The sequence below is a fragment of the Anolis carolinensis genome, chromosome 6 (genome assembly GCF_035594765.1).
Source record: "Anolis carolinensis isolate JA03-04 chromosome 6, rAnoCar3.1.pri, whole genome shotgun sequence".
NCBI lineage: Eukaryota > Metazoa > Chordata > Lepidosauria > Squamata > Dactyloidae > Anolis > Anolis carolinensis.
In genome coordinates this window covers 35,773,461-35,797,547 of record NC_085846.1, presented here as the reverse complement: position 1 = coordinate 35,797,547, position 24,087 = coordinate 35,773,461, and the positions used below count along the sequence as shown (strand labels likewise).

The 24,087-nt window shown below is 39.6% G+C and overlaps 1 protein-coding gene across 5 annotated transcripts in view; it reads left to right on the top strand.

Annotated features, from left to right (window-relative positions):
• Positions 1–23,701, top strand: part of acly (ATP citrate lyase) — a 72,422-nt gene extending 48,721 nt beyond the window's left edge. For 4 of the 5 annotated variants that reach the window (XM_003222429.4, XM_062983947.1, XM_062983946.1 and 1 more), the window contains exons 12-29: positions 1,636–1,790; positions 3,767–3,857; positions 5,073–5,102; positions 8,220–8,361; positions 10,628–10,796; positions 12,006–12,110; positions 12,443–12,639; positions 12,759–12,840; positions 13,351–13,461; positions 15,549–15,676; positions 16,836–16,929; positions 17,069–17,223; positions 18,112–18,262; positions 19,358–19,501; positions 20,206–20,319; positions 21,150–21,232; positions 21,820–21,896; positions 22,820–23,701. In XM_003222429.4, the coding sequence (XP_003222477.3) occupies positions 1,636–1,790; positions 3,767–3,857; positions 5,073–5,102; positions 8,220–8,361; positions 10,628–10,796; positions 12,006–12,110; positions 12,443–12,639; positions 12,759–12,840; positions 13,351–13,461; positions 15,549–15,676; positions 16,836–16,929; positions 17,069–17,223; positions 18,112–18,262; positions 19,358–19,501; positions 20,206–20,319; positions 21,150–21,232; positions 21,820–21,896; positions 22,820–22,914 (2,123 nt within the window). In that variant the 3' untranslated portion in view covers positions 22,915–23,701. The remainder of the gene's footprint in view (positions 1–1,635; positions 1,791–3,766; positions 3,858–5,072; positions 5,103–8,219; positions 8,362–10,627; positions 10,797–12,005; positions 12,111–12,442; positions 12,640–12,758; positions 12,841–13,350; positions 13,462–15,548; positions 15,677–16,835; positions 16,930–17,068; positions 17,224–18,111; positions 18,263–19,357; positions 19,502–20,205; positions 20,320–21,149; positions 21,233–21,819; positions 21,897–22,819) is intronic. The other variant, XM_062983948.1, reaches the window with a different exon arrangement.
• The last annotated feature ends 386 nt before the right edge of the window (positions 23,702–24,087 follow it).

Genomic DNA, 24,087 nt, shown 5'->3' with positions numbered 1-24,087 from the left:
CCAGCTGCAAGGCTGATATAAAAAATCCCTCCATCCATCTCCTCTTTTATATATTCCACTTTCTCATCTGTTAATCCAAACACTTCCTAAATACTTTTGAATAAATAAATACTCTTGCAGTGTGAACTGCAAGAGATGCTATGTCAGATATTAAGAATATGCATCTTAACACCATCTGTTGTAGTACAGCTTGAGGCTGATTGGGTTCACTTATGGTTTAGAGAGAATTGTGGGATTTCCTGTGGGATTTCTTGGTGATGAAAGCTCAAGTCAAAGAAATGATGGCTCTCTCTGGGAAAAATATGATTCAGAAAGTGTAAGCATCTAGAGTTAGAAAGAGGAGCCAGAAACTGCAACATTAGATAAGAAGTCGAGTGAAGAGCTAAGTGATATAGAAGGATCCCAGGGAAAAACACCTGGAGCTATGGAGGTCAACAAAAGTCTTTGTTTACAGATTAGAAAAGAAAATAGGCAGCTCTGGTCAGAGCGCTTATGTGGGAAAGCTGAGGAGGGAATTCATGGGAAGATAAATGACTTTATGGCTGCCTATTAGTTAGCAAGTTGTTTACCTAAGAATTAGTTCAGGCAACGTAACATTCAAGTGAAGAAGCTAGGCCTGTGTTCTCTGGTTCTTGTTTCAGGTCAAGCCTTGTTATTGGATTTAAGTATCCTGGAAGTTTTCTGTGTTCTTGTTTTTGTATTCTTGCTCAGGTTTTTACTTGCTTGTGGACTTATGCTGCACTTGTGACTTTTTGGCTACTCCTGGACTATATTACTTGAGATTTGCATGAGACATTTGGATTTCTGTCTGGTTATCACCCATTGCTAACTCATTTTTGGATTATACATCTTTTTTCCTTATTCCTGCTTTTTCATCTATTGTTATGTGTTTTTGCAATAAACTGTTTGCTTGTACTCTGGACTCTTGTGTGGTGCAGTGATCATAGGGGTTTCCAGGACTGGGAGGCAACACCATCAGGCAAATGTGAGGGAGCAATTGGAGTGCAGAAGTAGAAAGGATGGGCTTCGAACTGGGAAGAAAGAAGTGATAGTTACATGCTTCTCTCTTCGTGTTGGTTGCCATGCTGTTAGGTCAGTGAGCTATCCATTGATGATTAGTTCAAAATAGTAGTATAAAACCATTTATGGCCAGCGCTACACTGCAGTGAGCAAGGTATCTCTCAGCAGTTTTAACAACCATGGACACCAATGAGAGGCATGAACATCTTTAATTGAGGTTTGTTAGGGAATGTTGTGGTAAATCTATTCAACAATTCAAATGAAATGTATGATGTCTACTAGAAGAGAAGAAATACTGGGTATCAATTTTTAAAAATCTTTTTGATAAATTATGGGTGGTGCAATGGGTTAAACCCTTGTGCCGACAGGACTGCTGACTGAAAGGTCGGCTGTACGAATCCGGGGAGTGGGGTGAGCTCCTGTCTGTCAGCTCTAGCTTCCCATGCGGGGACATGAGAGAAACCTCCCACAAGATGGTAAAACATCCAGGCATTCCTTGGGCAACGACCTTGTAGACGGCCAGTTCTCACACCAGAAGCAACTTGCAGTTTCTCAAGTTGCTCCTGACAAGGTAAAAAAAAATCAGTATGCTGCTATTGTTCTCTTTGCTTACAGGAAAAACAACTGGAATTCCCATTCATGTTTTTGGTACGGAGACGCACATGACTGCGATTGTTGGTATGGCTCTGGGGCACCGGCCCATTCCAAACCAGCCACCCACTGCAGCCCACACTGCAAACTTCCTCCTTAATGCCAGTGGCAGCTCTTCGGTAAGTCTTTTTTTGCAACTGCATGCATAACAGATATTATTCTTTTAGACTAACTACTGATTGAGGGATTCTTACAGTTGTACCCTCACCAATGTAACTTTTCCAGACTCAGGTGGTTACTAGTTCTTCTTTCAGGCACCGATTTTCTTTGTGAAAGAGTAGAAACAGTAAGAAATTGTGATAGTTTTGTGCAAAATACAGGTGGAGTCTTCCTTCTCTAGAAATCAGAAATCTAAAATGCTCTACAAACTTCTGCCTTTGGAGAAAGGGGGCTAGTTACACATCAAACACCTACAAATTGGAACAGGATAGATGCCCCTGAAATGGACTATGAGGCAAGGGCGGAATGACCCTTTGGCAGCTGCTTGTGTCCTGCCAGAGAGAAGTAAAATGCTCTGTGTGTGTGTGTGTGTGTGTAGAAAGTGCACGGATAGCTAAGAAAGTGTTTCCTAGTCCAAATCTGTTGAAACTTTCCACTAATCACCACTCATTCAATGTTTCATTCACTCCCTCCCTCTCTCCATCTCCTTATGTGAGTATATCTGTTATACAATACATACGTCAGCCAATTACCTTAATACATAAGAAAACATTTCCTACCAATACGTCCATGACACCACAGATATGATCAGTTGCTGGAGGCCCTTGTAGATGTCTTTTGCAACCTGCCCAAAAAGCTGCTTGTAAAGATGTCATGATCATTGTGTTTTATTCATGATTGCTATGTTTAGGTTGACTGTTTAAGGTTATATATTTCAGCTATTCTTATACAGAAGCTGGGAGCCTCTAAGGCATGGCCAGGAAAAGGGGCGTGGCTTCACCTTGCTGGTGGAAGCCTTAGAATTCAAATTTAGCAGTTGGAATTGGGCAGTTGGAGTTTGTCGGTTGACCAGAGCAGTTGGTTCTGTTCAGGGGGAAAGGAGTGAGATCGAGAGAAGAGATTGTGGGAGGAAGTTGAGCAGCTAGAGGGTTTTAGCGGAGAAGGGCTAAAATTAAAGTTGCTGAGCCTTTAGTAGGGATAACTAAAGAGCTGAGGCTACATCCCTAAGTCAAGGAAGACTAGGGTTAACCAGTTAAACTCCCCAGTCCAAGTTCGATCGGGTACAGATCAACTAAGTTCAAGAAGGACAGTATTCCTAACTGAAAGAAACAAGTCATATAAAGCTGATACCATACTAAGCTCAGTGAAACTATTGAGAAATCTTGCAACACTTACTGTACAGAAGTAACATCGTTCACCTCAAGATATAACATTCTTGCGACTATCAAGCCTTGTGCTATAAATAAACAAGTTACTGTTTCTTCAAATGTTGCTTATTATTTGAGTAAAGCATCTTCCAAAGGTGGTGGCAGCGACAACATTGAAAAGTGGAATACATAGAGGTAGAAGTTGAATCCTTCGCAATTTGGTGGCAGCGGTGGGATCCAAAAGATTCCATCCCTGTCATCATACTTCTTTACATTTGGTGGCAGCGGTGGGATCCAAAAGATTCCATCCCTGTCATCATACTTCTTTACACTGCTAAACATGCCTCCTTTATCCCTGTGATTCCCAGAAACATGAATATGGTTGTGTTGAGGATGCTTCAGTGTTTAAGAAGTGTTTTTTTTTTTTTGTTTTTTGGGGGGGGGGAACGGACGGACGAAGGTACAGCTAAAAGATATTTGTGCATCTCCAGATGGAGAATCCCAACCGAAGTGCTTGTAATGTTTTCTTGAACTTGCAGAAGTACTGTTATGGAAATGGAACATTTCTCTTTCTACAGTTATCCGAGTTCTTACTGGCTTTGTGGGCTACAAATACAAGCAAGCTGAGAGCTCAGGAAAACTACTCTTTTGAACTACAACTCCAAGAACTGGTGGCTGTGGAAATCTGAATTGTTGTCCAAAATAGCACAGTGACCAAGTTCTGGCTCTCCCTATTGCCTTATCAGTGAGCTGCTAACTGTTCTCTGGTTTGTTTGGTCCCATGTCAGACTCCAGGACCAAGTCGGACTGCGTCTTTTTCTGAATGCAGACCTGATGACCTGGCTCCAGCTAAGAAGGCAAAGCAGACAGTGCGTTCTGGTAAGGAGCTCTTTCTTTGGATGCTTTTGCAATGCTGCTTTTCCATTCCTACAAGTTCATCCTTTTGGGCATTTTGCTGGAGCATTTCCAACTTTCCTTAGCATCTTTCTCCAAACCCTTCCAGTGAACTAGAAGGATTACATTCCTATCTGCTTCTGCTTCTTCTCCCTCTCCCAACAACTTTCTTGTGGATTTTGCATTTCCTTGGGAAGAGGAAAATGTACTATTTTCAAGGAATACTTTTCATGCTTATATGCCCACCAAGGAACCATTGCACTCTCATGGAATCTTGCCTCTGTATTTTATGGAGACTGTTGGTGGATATTCTCTGGCATGCTTTCATTTTGCACAGTGGCCAATCAGGTCTGTTCAGCTAATTTATGTCTTACACACACTGAGAAGGTGCCATTGTGCAATTAAAGCAGTGTTCCTTAAATGTGATGAATGTTGGGATGGTCTATGCACATCCAGGTTCTTTCATTATTTTTACATAGGGCGTCTGTGTAGTCACCTGCTGATGCATATATAGGCAGTCCCTGAGTTATGGAGAAGATATATTCTGTAGGTTTGTTTTTTAAATTAAATGTGTATGTAAATCAGGACAGGTACATTTTTAAGTGCAGTTCCAGCCACATATTTATTTTTAGTTTTGGGTAGCATAGAGAAGAGTTAACATCCCTGTTATATTTCTTTTGCTCTCTGTACCCCTTTTCAGAAGATTTCACCACCTTTTCTGTTCCTGTGACAATTAAATTTTGAAAATTTTGGGCTGTCATGGAAACAAGAATTGGTGCCAAAGCTTAAGTGGAGACATCTTTTTCCCATGATAACTCTTCCAGAAGCAAATTTCCCTTCCTAGGGGTAGATTTCTCTCACTTCCTGTTGATTCATGACTCAACTCCTCTGAGTCTTGCAAATCCCAGTATGAAGACTGTCCCAAATTTTAAGGACACTGATTTTTTCATTTTATTTTTTGAAAGTAAGACAGGTCATAGTGGAACATGGGTTTTGAGCCACAGTGGACATTTCCATTCAAGATCCCCCTTTCCCCTCCCTCACTAAAGAGCCCCCAAATCCCCAGGCTTATTGTTTCTGAACCACTTAGTTAAGCTGTGAGAACTCAGTTGCTTCCGCCTCCCCAGGTTTAATGTGAGCCAGCCTCCAGGTCAGGCAGCCTTGTCGGATTTCTTGCAATGGTGATTCTCTCTTTAACAGATACATCCCCATCTTCGAGGCCTGTTCAAGGTAGGACTCCACCACTAGCTCAGTGTGTCCAGCCTTGCTACCAACTGCTTGTACTGCTCTTTATAATGGGTGTTCCTTGTGTTTGGGGTGTTGCTGGTTTTGTCTGTTTGGCTGTTCTGTATCTGCTGTTTCACCCTTTTTGCAAAGTTTGTGGTGTTCCCTGGGTGATTCCTGTCACTGGTTAAATATGGCTCTTTAAGATACCCATCTTCTTATCCCTAACCCCTTTTTTCCATTTAAAATGTAAATATCACAATGAAAAACCTAAGTAGTCAATGAGCGTTGCTTATTGTGAAAGCTTGCTTCTAAGTGTCACAGTTCCATAGTAGTTTTCATCAATACCACCAATATTAAATTTGAGATTGCTGCAGCACTACTTACAAATGGAGGAACATGGCGCTGAATAGCACTGAGGCACAGGACAGCATCCTTTTTTGTATAGATAGACAATGGCCAACTGCAGCTTTTAATATAATCTAGGAATTTATGTTGTATATTGCTCATCATTTTAAAATTTCCATGCTTGCTCCATAATAAGTACCAACTGATACTGTTGGCTATCCCAATTGTGGGATAATAATAATAATAATAATAATAATAATAACAACAACAACAACAACAACAACACTTTATTTTTATCCTGTGACTTGGGATGGTTTAACTTTTGTGTATGCGATTTCTCATTGATTTGATTAGTAGCTTCTCTCTAGGAATTTCTAAGTCATCCAGGGTGACTCTGTGCCCACCTTCCACAAAGTTGCATTGGAGGACTTAGACATTCCCAGAGATGTGTTGTCACGGTTTTTAAAAAGTCAGATTTTTATTCAGTTTTCCTACTGAATAATAAGGTATATTAATGAGGACATTCTAGAGAGAGAAAGAAAAGCAGTATACTAATCAAAATAAGCTGGTCCACCCTTGTCCGCACACATACACACACACACACACACACTATATTTTAAATCACATTTTTATAATTTCCAGTACACCTCACAACAATAAAACCAGCAGTGATAAAAATAACCACACATTAATAGAGGAAGTTTTTGCTCTTCTTGGGGAGAGATATTCACCAATGAGGGCACCAAATATACCAACTGACCCCATCTGAAAACGTGAGGAACAGCAGGAGGAGGCCCACAGTGATAGTATTTGGGTATGGAGAGAACAGTTTGTAAGTGGACGATTTCTTCAGAAGCTCCACTGTGAGACTGTATGGAGACAAGGTGTTACATTAGATGAACCATTCAAAAACGCTTTTCTCTGGATATCTTGAGGAACACCAACTCTACTGCCAGTTGCCAGGTAGATGTGATACAGAGCTTCTACTTGTGTGTGTCTGTATTCATACCCTGTTCTGTAGCCATCTTAATGTGTGCTATGTGAGCCTTGGTTCACTAAGAACCAAGTAGCTTTTTGGGTTCTATGTTTAGGCATGAACTATTTAGAGTGCCAAGAAGAAGGTACAAATACCTGACGTTGGCATCCTTCTTTTATTAAAGCCTGGGAGATAGAAAGGAGAATTTTTACAGTCTGGACCATCCCGCCTGTGTTTACACTGTATTAAGAACACACCTGGACACAGTTGACAAGCTAAGTCTTCCCAACTTACGCAACCTTCCCTAGTCTGCAGCCTTTTGGCTTGAGATGATAGAAGCTATAGTCCCAACATATTGGACAATAAATAAACAATATCCTTGTTGGTCCACCCCCACTTCATCATTTGTGGCAGTTTGCACAAATAGTAATAGTCTTAGGGTTGTAGTGTTTGCATGTGTGAGAGTGAGAGGAGAAATTAAGAGAGAGAAAGAGAGAACGAACATCCTTCTGTATGCTGCTTTTGGATAACCAGTGTAATGTAATGGTTTGAGCTTTAGACTATGACTCTGGAGACCAGGCTTTGCATTTCTGTTCAGCCATGGCTATCTACTGGGTGACCTTGGGCAAGTGCCACTCTCTGCATCAAATGATGGCAAATCTTGCCAAGAAAATAGGGTCGCCATGAGTTAGAAATAAGTGTAGAAATTTTACAGACCCCACTACCATATTATAAATGACAATCGTTCATCAACCTAAAATACAGTTTAGTGAAGACAGAAGTGGGAATCATCAGTCCTCCAGGCGATAATAAACTACAGATCTCATCAGACCTATCCAACATATTCAGTAGTGAAGAGTGCTGAGAGTTGCAGTACAGCAACGTCTTGAAGGGTCAGATAATTCCCTCCCTGATTTAGGTACTGTTTCCTGGGATACTGATAACTGAACTAAAATTTGATCGCTTAGCTAAAATTTGAATGAGGGCATTTGTTTAGTATGGTATTTGTGTAGCAAGTATAATTGTCCTCTAAGGACCTTCCTCCCAATTTCTGTATAAGTTACTGATTGGTCTTGGTCTTGAGTGGGGGTAAATCCAGAGCAATGACTCATGTAGGAATACTGTGAGGAGCATCCTTTGAAGGAGAGTGATTCTGTTTCTTTGCACTGGATAGTGAGTATGTATATGTGATTGAATGATTCAGTTTCCTACAAAATATATACAAGTATGTCTGGCCCTTTGGTGGGTCACTCATGGACTAAGTATGTTAATTCACAAAAGTTATGATTTTTTAAAACTTAATCGCCATGTATGTTTGTGGAAGCTTGGGTGTCGGTTTCTTATAGCAAAAACTAAGATATCACTATGGAGATACTGATGTCAGGCATGACACCCACAATATCTTTTATAAGTACATGAACAACTGGCCCATTAACCAATGTGAATGTCCATTAGGAAGGAAATATTTCATCCATGCCCACATCCTCCCAGTTACTATCTGAGACCCCTTAGGAACCTGTTACAATGCTTATAATTTTAAGACTTATCAGTGCATCTGAGAGATGAGAGAGGCAAATTTTTCTAATAAAAAGCTGATTACTTTGGCTGCTTTGTCTCCAAGGCTTTGCTTCATTTGTTTAGCTGGTGTGTTGGCACTTTCCCTTGATGCATAGGGAAGTACCTAACTCTTTGTAGCTGTATGGCTGCTCACACATAGCCATCTTGAACTGTGTGTGCGTGTATGTTAAAATGTCCAGCCCTGGGTGAGCAGGGTTATGTTCTCTTTTTCCTTTGTCTAGGCAAAGCCACAACTTTGTTCAGTCGTCACACCAAGGCAATCGTTTGGGGGATGCAGACTCGGGCCGTGCAAGGCATGCTGGACTTTGACTACGTCTGCTCCAGGGATGAGCCTTCAGTGGCAGCCATGGTGTATCCATTCACGTATGTTCCTAGTTCCATCTTTGCCGCTATATCAAATTGCAGTATCAAATTCTTGTCTGCCAATTTTGAAGGTTAGAATAAGTAGTACCCATGTGAAGATATTTGCTTCTGTTCCACAGCAGATTATAACAAACTTGGGGATTGTCTTTGCTTCATCTTTGATTGGATTCCCTTCCATTTCTCTCCTGTCTTAATGTGCTTCCTCCCCAAGTTTCTGAAGCATCTTAATTCACCTGTATAATAAAACATATGCTTTGGGCTTGGAATAAACATATCCCTCAAATGTTAAAAATTTGTCCAAAAAAATCTTAAGAAATCAAGTTTTTTCTAGTTCTACCTCGGCAATGGAGCCCCGGTGGCGAAGTGTGTTAAAGCACTGAGCTGCTGAACTTGCAGACCGAAAGGTCCCAGGTTCAAATCCCGGGAGTGAAGTGAGCGGCCACTGTTGCTCCAGCTTCTGCCAACCTAGCAGTTCGAAAACATGCCAATGTGAGTAGATCAATAGGTACCGCTCCGGCGGGAAGGTAACGGTGCTCCATGCAGTCATGCCGGCCGCATGACCTTGGAGGTGTTTACGGACAACGCCGGCTCTTCGGCTTCGAAATGGAGATGAGCACCAACCCCCAGAGTCGGACATGAATGGACTTAACATCAGGGGATACCTTTACCTTACCTAGGCAATGAACAAGACAGTAGGTAAATCTCTCTGAGGAAAGCATTCCATAATTGAGTGCCCACATAGAGAAGACAGTCTCTCTAAGAGCCCTTCCACATATCCCAGAATATAAAGGCAGAAAATCCCACACTACCTGAGTGTAGGCTCAGATAACCCAGTTCAAAGCAGATATTGTGGGATTTTCAGCCTTGATATTCTGGGATATAGGGCTGTGTGGAAGGGCCCTCATACTTACATTCTTCATATCTGTTCTCAGATTGGGCATCATCTTGTCTCATCAGACTGTGTCATCAGACGCATTTCGTCTCATCAGACTCATTGTCTGTATCTACAAACTGAAATGAGTGGTTCCTCAAATAACCTGATTCTAAGGGTCCTTCCACACAGCCATAACTCAGAATATCACAGCAGATAATCCATAATATCTGCTTTGAACTGGTTTATCTGAGTCCACACTGCCATATAATCCAGTTCAGTGTGGATTTTATGCAGCTGTGTGGAAGGGTCCTCATTCTAAACTATGATGGATTTAAAAAGCAGAAGCAACTTTAGGGAGCAATCTTGGAAGCCACATTAGCCATAACAAAGGATGTTGTTGGTATGGTCACAAATCTATGAAAAACATAGCACAGGCATAGTATGATCATAACACTCTGTACTATCTGTTACTCTAGCAGTTGCATTCTACACTAACAGCACTTCCTAAACTATCCTCAACAACAGTCCCACATATATTATGTTAAAATATTCTAAGCCCCTTCTACACTGCCATATAAAATCCAGATTATCTACTTTGAACTGGATTATATGGCAGTGTAGACACACATAATCCAGTTCAGAGAAGGTAATGAGGATTATCTGCTTTGATAATCTGGATTATATGGCAGTGTATAAGAGGCCCTAGACGGATGGTTATCAGATTATGGACATTTGAAGCCCTACCACCTCTTCCAAAAGACTTGTCAGCTAGCCACCCCCTGCTAATATCTCTTCCCCTCGAGTATTATTACATAACAGTTATTTTCCCTCTTGTTAACCATTTCTTTCTTGCTGTAGTTTCCTGTAGCTAGAAAACTAGCATGTCATGAAATGAGGCAAAGTAGAATTCTTGGTTTAGGTTTTAAAATTATACAATATATTTTTTAAAAATAGTATTTATACCCCACATTTTCTGTCTCAAAGGAGAATTGTTAAGAACCATAACAATGTAAAATTAAAATAGAATTAAACATAGAACTATTAAGCATAGAAATATAAAAATACATGGTTAAATTCAATAAAATCATTAAAAATTATTAAACTTCATGAAATGCAGCACCCCCGTGGTCTTAAAAATAGACTAATGTTCACCCCTTGGAATGTATATATGCAGGTTAACCACCTCCATGAAAGTCAAGCCTATGATGGGGCCTAGGAAAATAATCCTCCTATCTGCTGCAGCATCATAAATTGGATAAGTGTTGCTTTTAGATGGAGCCCTGCTCTGTGTATGGCAATAGGGCAGTTCTGTTCCTATTTGTTCATGGCTTTGTTTGTAACTTGCCTTATAGCAAAATTCTGAATGTTGCTACATATTTCTTTTCCTTACAGAGGTGACCACAAACAGAAGTTCTACTGGGGACACAAAGAGATACTCATCCCTGTTTTTAAAAACATGGCAGATGCAATGAAGAAGCACCCAGAGGTTGATGTATTGATCAACTTTGCTTCCCTTCGTTCCGCTTATGACAGCACCATGGAGACCATGAACTACCCACAGGTATGTGGAGTGGCCCAGTATATGTGGCACAGCCCTGTTGAACAGTTTTGGAAAACACAATCCAACCATATTTGTCCTACATGGGGGCGTCTTTGAAAGTTGAGGCAAGTCACTATAAAGGAGAGTACACTGCATGAGCTATTAAGTATAATCCATTTGGGAAGATTTTGTTTCCTTTCCTTGTTACCTAATCTTGGAATATTTGTCCTTGCCTGAAACTGAGGGCAGAGTTTTATTCTAACTAGCAAAACCAGAATATATCATGCAGAAAATGGTGCACAAATGTTGAACTTTTTCAAAGTAGCAATACAAACTGTTTACTGGTTCTTATGCAGCCCCTGGCTGAGAACTATATCATATTTGGACCTTCCTAGTCCATGCCAACCCAATGATCATCATTTGACTACATAACCAACCCACACTGTTTCATGAACTCTAGTTGGCAGTTGTAAATTAATGTGGATATTTGTTTATATTTTATGTTATTATATAATTTTGTTTGACTACGTGTAGTTTAATTTATTGATTTTAGGTTTAATTTACTGGTGTTAGGATTTAGTTTGATGTTAGGTTTTAAAGTTATTTTCATATGCGGGGTTTCTCTGGGATTTTATGTCAGTATTTGTTGGTTTTATGGAGGCATAGAATGTTTGCCATTGTATGTTGGAATCCGCCCTTACTCCCCTTGGGAAGATAGAGCGGAATACAAATAAAGTATTATTGTTGTTGTTGTTGTTGTTGTTGTTATGTGAGGTTGTGACTCTCATAGAGTTCAGAAGCAGCTTCTGAAAAAAAATCTGTGTTTCTATCAAAAAACAAAAAAATGATTGGTACTTTGGGTTATAAAGACACATTTGAAACTTGTGAGGTTCAAAAGCCAACTACCATAGTATAGAGATTAGCCTTATACCCAACACCAACATCAATTTCTTCTCTTTGTATGGGCTAATATAAATCCAGTATAGCCAGGCCAGCAGGACAAGTACTAGTGTAGAATAGAGGGATTGAAACTAAATAATGAATAGCATTTATTGTACTAGTTCAAAGATAAAACTAAACCAACATTAGTTTCACCAAGGAAAATAGGGGGAATTTAGAGAGCAGATGCACCAAAGAGACCAAAGAAGGAAAAATAACATTCAAGCTTGCAAGAAGCTCTTGATGGTAATACTGGAGTGTGATGTTTAACTGCCATAACTTGGGTTTCAGATCCGCACTGTGGCCATAATTGCAGAAGGTATTCCAGAACCACTGACCCGAAGATTGATCAAAATGGCAGATGAGAAGGGAGTCACAATTATAGGTCCAGCAACGGTGAGAGAAGAAGGAGCCGCATTTCCTTGTTTTGCTTTCGTGGTTTATCTTTTAATACTACAGTATTAAAAGAGGAGGGCTTATCACCACATAGGAGTACTGTTAATTCTCAGCAGGAGTGTTTCTTCCTGGAAGGGACATTCTGATTAATGGAAGGCTGATAAAGGTGCCTTTAAAGAAAAACAACAGCTACACTTTGTAGTTGATTTGGATATTATGTCTGAATTCCTGTTAAAAAAAAATGACATCTTAAGGAGGCCTTCTCAACAGAGCCATTCAACCATTGCCTGAATGACTGAGACCATGATATTTCATCTCATTCTTCTTTATAGGTAGGTGGAATCAAGCCAGGCTGCTTTAAGATTGGAAATACAGGTGGGATGCTAGATAACATCCTAGCTTCCAAACTGTACCGCCCTGGCAGTGTAGCCTATGTCTCCCGTTCAGGAGGAATGTCCAACGAACTCAACAACATCATCTCCAGGACCACGGACGGAGTCTTTGAAGGAGTAGCCATTGGTGGAGATAGGTGAGAGCTACGGTCAAATCATCGCCTACTTAATTGTGACATTTTGACTATAATGTATAACATCATCACAGCTTTCCTAAAACAAAGGACCAATGATATTATTTTTCCATTCTCCACAGATATCCTGGATCCACCTTCATGGATCATGTTTTACGCTACCAGGACACTCCAGGGGTGAAGATGATAGTGGTACTAGGAGAAGTGAGTATGTTCTAGCTGTTTCCTGTCCCTTGTTCGCGATGTTCTATCTTTGTAATTTCATCTTAGAGAACTGGTATTTAAACAGAAGGACTCCCTACAGTATGGTAGGAAGAACAATTAGCTTGGAAGAAGCTTTACAAGTGTCCCTAGGAAAGTGTGTGGAGGATTTCTGGCCCAAGCGAGCCAGGTTTAATCCTCATCCACAGCTCTGGCATTAAAAAGTGGCACCAAAAACCCATTGGAGTGTTTCAATCTTCGTCCTTTGCCTCTTGTACAACTATTATTTTGCCTGGCATTTGACATATGAGCTTTTCTGCTTTCTGGTTCGGTGACTGCTTTTTTATATATAAATTTGAAACTGCAGTGGAGATTTTTATGTGTAGTTTTTTAAAGACTTCTGCTCTTGTGCTGCTATTTACAAGTTGTTATTTGTTTTGGGCTTGTGTGAAAATGGTACACAAGCTTTCAAAACAGGAAAAAAAATCTTTGTTTCTTGATTCTTTATTCTAGATTGGAGGAACAGAGGAGTACAAGATCTGCAGGGGCGTCAAAGAAGGTCGGATCACGAAACCTGTTGTCTGCTGGTGCATTGGAACCTGTGCGACCATGTTTTCTTCAGAGGTATGTGTAGCGTAGTGGATCTCAACCTGTGGGTCCCCAGATGTTTTGGCCTTCAACTCCCAGAAATTCTAACAGCTGGTAAACTGGTTGGGATTTCTGGGAGTTGTAGGCCAAAACACCTGGGGACTCACAGGTTGGGAACTACTGGTGTAGAGAAACGTGACTGCATAAATGTGTCCATAGGTATTTAAATAGCTTTGTTGGGTAAGTACAACCACAGTATCTGGCTGGTGGGGTTGTTTCTGTGTTGCATCTGGTCCTGAATGGGAAAGGCAGCGGAGCGCATTCTGCAAAATCAAAGCAAGCAAAATAACAGAAGGAGAGCTGGTAAGAAGTGAGGATTTTCCAGAGTTGTTATCAGAGGTAATAAAGGAACAAAATGCAAACTTAAATAAGCTTATGTATAACTTATATATGAAATTTGAGGATTTTGTGGTATTGGTTAGTATTTCTAATCTTGATTTGTAATATCAAAATTCCTAAGCACCATCTGATAGTTCTCTGAATCAAGGTCTTAGCTATTTATTTTTTTTAAAAAAACTATAACTGAAAGGAACCAGATAAGAAAGTGTCTATGAAGATTAAAGTACAGTAGAGTCTCACTTATCCAAGCCTCACTTATCCAAGCCTCTGGATAATCCAAGCCATTTTTGTAGTCAATGTTTTCAATATATCGTGATATTTTGGTGCTAAATTCGTAAATACAGTAATTACAACATAACATTACTACGTATTGAACTACTTTTTCTGTCCAATTTGTTGTATAACATGACGTTTTGGTGCTTAATTTGTAAAATCATAACCTAATTTGATTTTTAATAGGCTTTTCCTTAATGCCTCCTTATTATCCAAGATATTCGCTTATCCAAGCTTCTGCCGGCCCGTTTAGCTTGGATAAGCGAGACTCTACTGTAGCTCCTAGTCACCTGTGTATCACCTTCAGGGGCAGTATTCTTTTGTGTATCGGATGCAATGAGAAACGGGTTATAAAGTTGGTAACAGATTTCCCATAGGCAACTAGTTTGCTGCTGTAAGAACAGAGTATTGAACTACATTTGATCCACCTTTGCTCTTATGTTCTACTGATTTTGTTGTCCTTGCCATCCACAACAGTGGTCCCTTGTGGCTGGAAAGAGAAAGTGTGAAATGGCATGAACATCTCGAGGAAGTTGAAAAATTACTGCAGACCTAGTCAGTTGGGAGGAATTGAAAAGCTCAGTACTGATTCATATCAGTCTAAAATGGGCTGTGCAGCTTGTGGCATTCCAGGTCTTCTTGTACTCTTAACTTCCATCGGCCCAATTACAGTAGAGTCTCACTTATCCAACATTCGCTTATCCAACGTTCTGGATTATACAACCCAGTCTGCCTCCCACCCAGGTCCACAGCTGTTTCTCTAGGCAACAAAGATTTAACTTTTTATGGATTTAATTTCTGACAGTGATGTTACTATAAGTTCATTTTATGCAATTCTATCTTTATTTGTAGTCAATTTGTTAGTAGCCAATGTTTTTGTAGTCAATGTTTTCAATACGTTGTGATGTTTTGGTGTTAAATTTGTAAATACAGTAACTACTACATAACTTTACTGTGTATTGAACTGCTTTTTCTGTCGATTTGTTGTAAAACATGATGTTTTGGTACTTAATTTGTGAAATCATGATGTAATTTAATGTTTAATAGGCTTTTCCTTAATCCCTCCTTATTATCTAACATTTTCACTTATCCAACACACTTCTGGCCCGTTTATGTTGGATAAGTGAGACTCTACTGTATACCCATTGGTCAGGAATATGGGAGCTCCACTCCCCCAAACATCTGAAGAGCCCAATCTTTTAAGCATCACGTATCTGACCCTGTTGGTCACTGAAGCCTCCCCCCAAATTGTGTTGTTTTTATTGTTTCCTACCATTCAATGGTCTTAGGTTCTTTGAAAATCTTAAATCTTGGAAGCAACAGACAAGAATATAACAAGAAACTCGATTTGTAAAAATGTGTGATTGATTCTGGGGACAAGATTTGTTTTCTAGCATTTTTATTTAATTAATGCCAGCCTTGCCAAAGTCCTCTTTCTTCTTTTTTAACAGGTACAGTTTGGCCATGCTGGAGCTTGTGCAAATCAGGCCTCTGAAACGGCTGTAGCCAAAAATCAAGCATTGAAAGAAGTGGGTGTGTTTGTACCCCGAAGTTTTGATGAACTGGGTGATGTTATTCAGTAAGTAGAGTGAGGGTATTCCAATGTCTGCCTCTTAGTGTATAGGACCAAGTGAGAATGGATAAGCAAATTTTCATGAAGATTGAGAAACAGTGCCGTAGTTATGTGTTATCGGAGGCTTTCATGGCCAGAATCACTGGGTTGCTGTGAGTTTTCCGGGCTGTATGGTCATGTTCCAGAAGCATTCTCTCCTGACATTTCGCCCACATCTATGGTAGGCGTCCTCAGAGGTTGTGAGGTCTGTTGGAAACTAGGCTAGTGGGGTTTATATATCTGTGGAAAGTTCAAGGTGGAAGAAAAAACTCTTTGTTTAAGGCAAGTGTAAATGTTGCAATTGGCCGGCTTGGTTAGCATTGAATGCCATTGCAGCTTCAAAGCCTGGCAGTAAATAAAGAACAACACTCAGAAAACAGGAGAATTCCAGACAGGAAACAATCAGGGTCAACAAACACCTCCCAAAAATGATTCCCCCGGGTAAGAAGCAGCCAAGCTTTAAAGCTGCAAGACCATTCGATGCTAATCAAGCTGGCCAATTGCAACATTCAACTTCAAAGCCTGGCTACTTCCTGCCTGGGGGAATCCTTTGTTGGGAGATGTTAGCTGACCCTGAATAAATGCCAGAAGTTTTTATTAGCTTCGACAGAGATATATTTTGTATGTATACCCTCTCCAGCAGCAGCAATCCTCATTAGTATCTGGGATGTAGGGAAGGAAAGACTATGGCTGTTGTAATGAAAACCGTTTTGAATAGCTTATACTTGATTGAACAGTTTAGATCCTTTAATTTTACTCAAGACCTGCTGCTAGAAGAGATGAAAACTACTAGGATTCAGTTCTTGCTATGGATAAACAAAGCTACCTGTATTTCTAGACAACCTCTTGAGAGATTGTCTATGAGGAGTGTGGTCATGAACATTTTAAAATCCATCACTATACCAAAGATTAAATGAAGTAAGACTAAACAGTCGCATTCCTATATAGAGCTATCCTCAACCCCAGAGAAAAAACATGAGGACCTGTCAACACATGTGAAATTTTTGACAGCTGAATTTTCTGCAGCTATTAAACATTCTCTGCGAGATAGGACAATATTAAGAATAAAGAGATGCCTTCCTAAGCAGTCCTAACTGTAAATAAACATTAACTCCATTTTTATTAGATCAGTATACGAGGATCTGGTTTCCAAAGGAGTGATTGAACCAGCCCAAGAAGTGCCTCCTCCAACTGTGCCAATGGATTACTCATGGGCAAGGGTAGGTTTAGTCTTTTTCTGCAGAATTTGAAGAACTTGTGAATAATAAATATGAACAGGTTGACCCCAACTCTTTTTGAGAACTTAGCACAGTGTCTCAGTTCTGTTTTTACAATGTTTCCCCCATCCCAATCTTTTAGGAACTTGGTTTAATCAGGAAACCAGCTTCTTTTATGACTAGCATCTGTGATGAGCGGGGCCAAGAACTGATCTATGCCGGCATGCCTATCACTGAAGTTTTCAAGGAAGAGATAGGAATCGGTGGTGTCCTGGGTCTTCTGTGGTTTCAGAGAAGGTGAGAGCAGCTTTTCGGAACAGCAGTGTGGTTCACTTCATGGCCTGGGGGAAGTTCCATGCTATCTGCAAATGTCATCTTACCCTTTTCTCTCTCGCAAATCTGGTATCAAGGGAAAAGTAGTTTGAGCTTTGGGCTTAATTCTAGGATACTAGAAACCTTTCAAATAATCTCTCCCTTTATATGCCCACCATTGATATCTGCTTATGTGACTTATCCTGTCAGAATGCGAGGTTGAATTACTAATTCCTGGAAAGTACCATTTTCCGGGTGATATATTCCCCCCAACTTTTGGGATCAGTGTCCTGGTACAGTCTGTTTGAACCTACTAATAGAAGCATTCAGGAAAATGTGTAGATTCGCTGTTTCTTGTAGGAGAGCTTTTAATCTGGTGATTCTAAACCTTTTAAAGCTATTTCTATATTTTTTCAAAATAATTTTTATTGTAAGAATAAGATAATATTTAATAAAATAGTAAAAATGTGAAAAAATGCATAAAAAGGAAGAGTGGAAAAAGAAAAATAATGAAAAAGAAATCCAAAAAATAGAATTAACTTCCAATATTTTACGTGGGTATTTCTCTTTGTCGTGTTCTCTAGTTTTGCTTTATAACTATTCCTTCTTCATGTCTCATCTTCTAGGGGTTGTGTTTTACTTCAATAGGTCATTTCTTCTGACCAATTCATTTTTTTCTTATTTCATAAAGTGTATCATTAAAGACTAATCTGTCATATTTTTTCTGTCTGTCATGAGTGATTGCCTGTGTTATTATGTAAATTTTCTATTTTTAATGATATCTGTCAGTAGGCTGTACTTGTGTTACTTGTTTTCTAATTATCTTGAAAGCTGAAAATAAAATATTTTTTAAAAAAATCTTTGGCACACTAGGTTACCCAAGTATGCCTGCCAATTCATAGAGATGTGTTTGATGGTGACAGCAGATCATGGCCCAGCAGTATCGGGAGCCCATAACACCATTGTCTGTGCAAGAGCCGGGAAGGACCTTGTCTCCAGCCTCACCTCCGGCCTGCTCACTATTGTAAGCATTTAACAATAGCTGGATGAAAATAGGAAGTTGTACCATTGTGAGGGTGTAGCCAAAACTCTGTGTTAAAGAAACTTCAGATTCCACAACATCATGTGGATTGTGAAGCTTGACCCATGACTTTGTTTACCAGTCTCCTTTTCTTTGCTGTACTTCCAATGCAGCCTTCTAATGTGTGAACATGTAGATATAGCATATGTTCATGGATTGGCTTAAAAGAATGTAATACGGTATGTGCCGTTCAGCTTGTTTGGAACAATTTTGCATTGGTTTTCAATATCTATATTAATAATAAAAAGATTGCTCTCTTTTTGTTGTTTTGTCCCCATTTTATGTGAATTGGCATAATGTGCATTAAATTTGCCCCCTCCCATTTTTTGTGCCATTCATTTGCAAACACTTTTATTCAAATTGTCTACCACCAGCAGTTTATGGTTTTAATTGGTTAATATACTGGTGATCTTTAGTAAATGTTGAAAGACTTTGTCTTCAGTATAAATGCTGGAATATTTTAGGAGTTCCTAACATGAGTTCTCACTGTTTTTAGTTATTTCTAAAGTAGTAAGCTAATGTCTGTGTTGTATAACTGCAGGGAAGGGGATGCTGGCATGATAGACTGTTTCCCCATTCCAAATAATGTATATGTAATACATGTTGGAGTTAGCGATCTTCTCAAGCCTTTTCTGTTTGATGTGTCGGTTTATTCCCTAAAATGTATGTCTTATTTGGTTTACAGTTTCATTAGCTCTATACAATTAAAGCAGTCATAACGGGTCATAATGAATTAGCCCAATAACACAATATCCCTTGCACATCAAAACTGGAAGGTGAGGATCATTGTTTTAGGTTAGCCCTCCCTTTCATGTTAATGTTCTATATAAAGAAAATGCTTTTTTGTATGAATCAGCATTTGGTTATATGAAACTCTACTTCTAGTTGCTCAATGGAAAAACTGCAACTTATTGCAAGGTGTCCTCTGATAATATGCATGACTCCCTGTCGCCATTAGACCTCTGGATCATATCTTATCCCAAACCAAAAGGCTTGTTTTATTATTTGGTGAACTTCTGTCTGTTTGATGATGTCCAGGGAGATCGGTTTGGTGGTGCTCTGGATGCAGCAGCAAAGATGTTCAGCAAAGCATTTGACAGTGGCATCATCCCAATGGAGTTTGTGAACAAGATGAAGAAAGAAGGGAAGCTGATCATGGGAATTGGCCACCGGGTCAAATCGGTAAGTGCCTTTTTGTTGAAGAAAATTGATTTTAAGATACAGTATAGATTATATTTGAAATTATTTTAAACTGGTTTTCACTCTAGGCTGTTTAAGGCTGATAAGCCTGCCTCACCAGTTATACCCAGTGTATTAAAAAAGCATTGATGCATAAGCTTGGCCATCAAAGTGGAAATCATAAGGAAGCTGGAGACTGGTGGAAGGAGAAAAATAATCTCTGGGTCCATTTGGAAAAAGCTTACAAATGGTCTCCAGAAGGTTTGGAATGTTTTTGTTTAATTGTGTGAGGTCTCCCTGACCTTTCACATATGAATGTTTTGAATAAATGTTTCTGGAACAAGATGAATTGCACTATTTATCATGCTGTAGGAATCTGTTCCTATTTTTTCTGTTATTTCTGCCTTTGGTACCAAAATTTCTGTTAGAGAAGTAATGCCAAGGAACATATCTACTTCATTAACAGAAGTGTACCAGTACTATGCTTTCTTTTGATTTGGATGCTATACTCCCATTGAGGCAGACTGGAATTGATCTTTTGGGCTGTTACAGCACACTTTTCATTCATGTTTAACTTGTGTTGAGCTTTCTAGATCTTTTGGGTGGGGTATGTACTGTTATCAAGCCACATTGGTTTGGTGTTTCAGAGTATATTTTTATTTTATAGTTTTTGTATATTATTCTTTCTTCTCTAATTTTATTTGTAGATCAACAATCCAGATATGAGAGTTCAGATTCTTAAGGATTACGTGAAGCAGCATTTCCCTGCAACGCCTCTTTTAGATTATGCGCTGGAAGTGGAGAAAATTACTACTTCCAAGGTATCAGTTCTTGCCACTCTTTTTTGTTTGTTTGTTTGTCTGTTGTTGTTGTTGTTGTTGTGTGGGGTGTGTGTGAGGTATCTTGTAACATTCAAGTGCCCTGATATCTTCCTAACCCCTCCCCATTCAGTTTGAGAACTTCATCAGTAATAACCATTATTAAATTTGTTTGGGGGGGGGGATGACTACTAAGCCAGAGAGCTTGGGTGATTATTTATTTTAGCAACAGAGCCAACCTATTGTCCCAGTAAGTTGTTAGTATTAAGATTATCTAACTCCACCCTATCCTGTTTGCATTACTTTATTGTGTTATTATAATAAATCATTGCTCTGGAGTTCTATTTAACTATAGAAGGTCATTGGAGCACGAGTTGCTTTAACTTTAAAACAAAGGGCTTATATTGCTTATAGCAGTGCAAGATCTTGTCTGAAGGGGAAGACAGTACTCTGAAGCCACTCCAGAAAGCATGATTGGTAGCCAGCCACACTCTTGAAGTTGCTTCATAGAATCATAGAATAGTAGAGTTGGAAGAGACCTCATGGGCCATCCAGTCTAACCCCCTGCCAAGAAGCAGGAAATCGCATTCAAAGCACCCCCGACAGATGGCCATCCAGCCTCTGTTTAAAAGCCTCCAAAGAAGGAGCTTCCACCACAGTCCGGGGGAGAGAGTTCCACTGCCGAACAGCCCCCACTATGAGGAAGTTCTTCCTGATGTTCAGGTGGAATCTCCTTTCCTGTAGTTTGAAGCTTTCAGAGCAAGTTTCAGAGCAATACATTGCCTGTCATAGAGTAAAAAGTTAATTCTTCTTGTATTTCTCCCTCATTCCAGAAACCGAACCTTATCCTGAATGTAGATGGTTTTATTGGTGTGGCCTTTGTTGATGTACTCAGGAACTGTGGCTCTTTTACACGGTATGAGCAGTTCAAGTATCTTATTGTATCTCTGATGTGTTACTAGTGTTTGGTTATGGCAAAGATTCCTACTCAGGGGAGACAATTTATCTTAAGTATCCAGAGAAAAGTTGAAGTTCAGTGGAGAGTAGGGATTTTAGTAGGCTGCATAGCTTCTTGTGTTTTCCTCTGACTAGTGCAGTGGTTCTCAATCTGTGGGTCCCCAGGTGTTTTGGCCTACAACTCCCAGAAATCCCAGTCAGTTTACCAGCTGTTAGGATTTCTGGGAGTTAAAGGCCAAAACATCTGGGGCCCCACAGGTTAAGAACCACTGGACTAATGGAACAGGAATACTGATCTTTGGCCCAGCTCAAATGTTAGAAGATAAAACATGTCATTTTGGGCAAGTAATTGTGCCTCTATGTTATACTTTAACTGTGACATTACAGAGTTGGGATACCTTTGAGATTTCCCTTACTTACCTTTGGAAAAGAAAGAAGGCTTTACTAGAATGATGTGTTTGTGTTCTGTACACACTCCTGATTAAAGATGTCAAGAATCCATCACAGAAATATAATTATGCAAAACAATGTTGGTTTGTGTTGCAGGGAAGAAGCTGATGAATATATTGATATAGGTGCTCTCAATGGCATTTTCGTGCTTGGCAGAAGCATGGGGTTCATTGGTAAGTCTTGTTAATGGCAGGGTCAACTGCAAATCCCTTTCTCACTAGGCAGGAGGTTGTTCTGGTTCATCTTCATTCCAGCAGTTGCAACTGCACTTCTCTGCCTTGAGAAAGTCTTTATATCACTGGAAACCACATGATCTCTAATTGTGAGGCCCTTTATTGCTAAGCTACACCAACTCTATTTCAGTCCTTGATCACTTTCAAGGGAATAAAATTGCTCTTCTCCTGTTTCCACCCGCTCCCTCTAATTGTTTGGACTTCAAATAACAAACAGAAGTTCCCTAACTGTGTTATGGATCAGCCAATCCTAGAGACCGCAAGGGCCATCAAGTCACCTTCCTGTCGTGCAGGAAAATACAATCAAAGCATTCCTGACAGATTGCCATCCATCCTTTGTTTAAAGCCCTCCAGAGAAGGGGACTCCACCATGCTCCAAGGCTGCATATTCCACTGACAAACAGCTCTTACCATCAGGAAGTTATTCCTAATGTTTATGTGCAGTCTCTTTCCCTGCAATTTGATTCTTAATTCCAGCATTTAATGATGTGCTTTCTAAAGGACACACGTCTGCTTTAAATCTTGGCTTTTCAACATCAACGCATGACCACAGGGCCTAGTATAATGCAAGGAGAAAATCTTCTGTCTGTCTGCCCATAGTATGTATAATTTTATACACTTCTGTCAAGTCTCCCTTTTTTGTAAGGGATGTGGCAAAAGTCAGCTGCGGTTGTAATTTTGTTAACTGTACTGCCTGGGGTCATTGCCTCTTGTCCTGTTATTTTCACAGCAGCTCATAGGATTGGATCATTGGGTGGGTAGAATTCCTAGAATGAAATTCTGTGACTTCTACTAGTTGGGGGAAAGCATATGATATGTAAGAGCTTAAAAATAAGTAAACAATAAGCACTTTTTAATTCCAGGACATTACCTGGACCAGAAGAGGTTGAAGCAGGGTCTCTACCGTCACCCGTGGGATGACATCTCCTATGTGTTACCAGAGCATATGACTATGTGAAAGTGAAAGGAGCAAAATGACTGGCCTTTACTGAAGGCCAAAGTGGGTATGCATTTATTGTATGCACTAGCTGTCAAGGTATAGGAAACCAAGGACTGATCAGGCTGAAATTCTATACAAGGCAGCCATTATAAGCCTAGATGTGGATTCTATAAATAATGATAAACCAAAACCTGTTGCTATTTCCTGCTATATTTAATATATAAAAGCAGATGCACTGCCTTTACCTTTTCTTTTGAGTGTTTTTATTTTTCTCTTCCCCATCCCACAGCTTTTCTGCAGTATTGTCTGGTCAGATTTTAACATTTTTTTTTTAATTTTGTCTATGACGGCATTAGACTTGAAGGACCTTAGAGCCATTGAGTCTGTTTTATCAACATCTTGAAGAAGATGGTCCTCACAAGCTGTATAATTTTGTGACACATTTGTCTTGTCCCTATATGTTCATCTTCACAATTATATTTCCACTGAGCAGGTCTACTGCTGTCTTAATAAGCCATTCCAAGGCTGGTGTTGTAATTTTAAAAGGTAAACTGATAAGATAAGCTCTTATTCAAAACTGTGAAATTTGCGTGTATTCCAATTTCTCTATTTATGCAACTAATATTTGTACTTATCACGAAACAACCACCACCTAGACCTACAGTTCTTGCAAAACCTGGACCATGGAGAGTATGTGTAGACATAAGATAATTCGTCTTTCGGCCTCTAACATATCCACAACTATGTGTAGTCCTTTATTTGTCTATGTATTATAACCTTGTCTCAAATAAATAGTACAATAATACATTGGCTTATCTGAGTTTTTTGCATAATCACTTCAGTATAAGACATGTAAACACTCCCGGTTTGGAGGCTTCCTGAGGAAACCTAGATCCTCATTGGGGAAAAAAATGTTAAAATGTAAAATGTCCTCACTTTATATGAGCATATAATTTGCCATGAAACTATTTGATGTTTTACAAACCCTTATGAAAATGCCTTGCTGAAGAATGTGAAGCAACACTACAATTTCTGTCTTATTGTGTCCTAAACAAGGAACAAGTACACCACAATCAATTATGATATTGCATTAGTTTTTCATACCAAATAGGAGGATACAGCATATTGCATTGCTAGTCTCCCTCATACAATCATTGTTCTCAGATCCTTTGAGGAAGAAAGGAAGTTGGG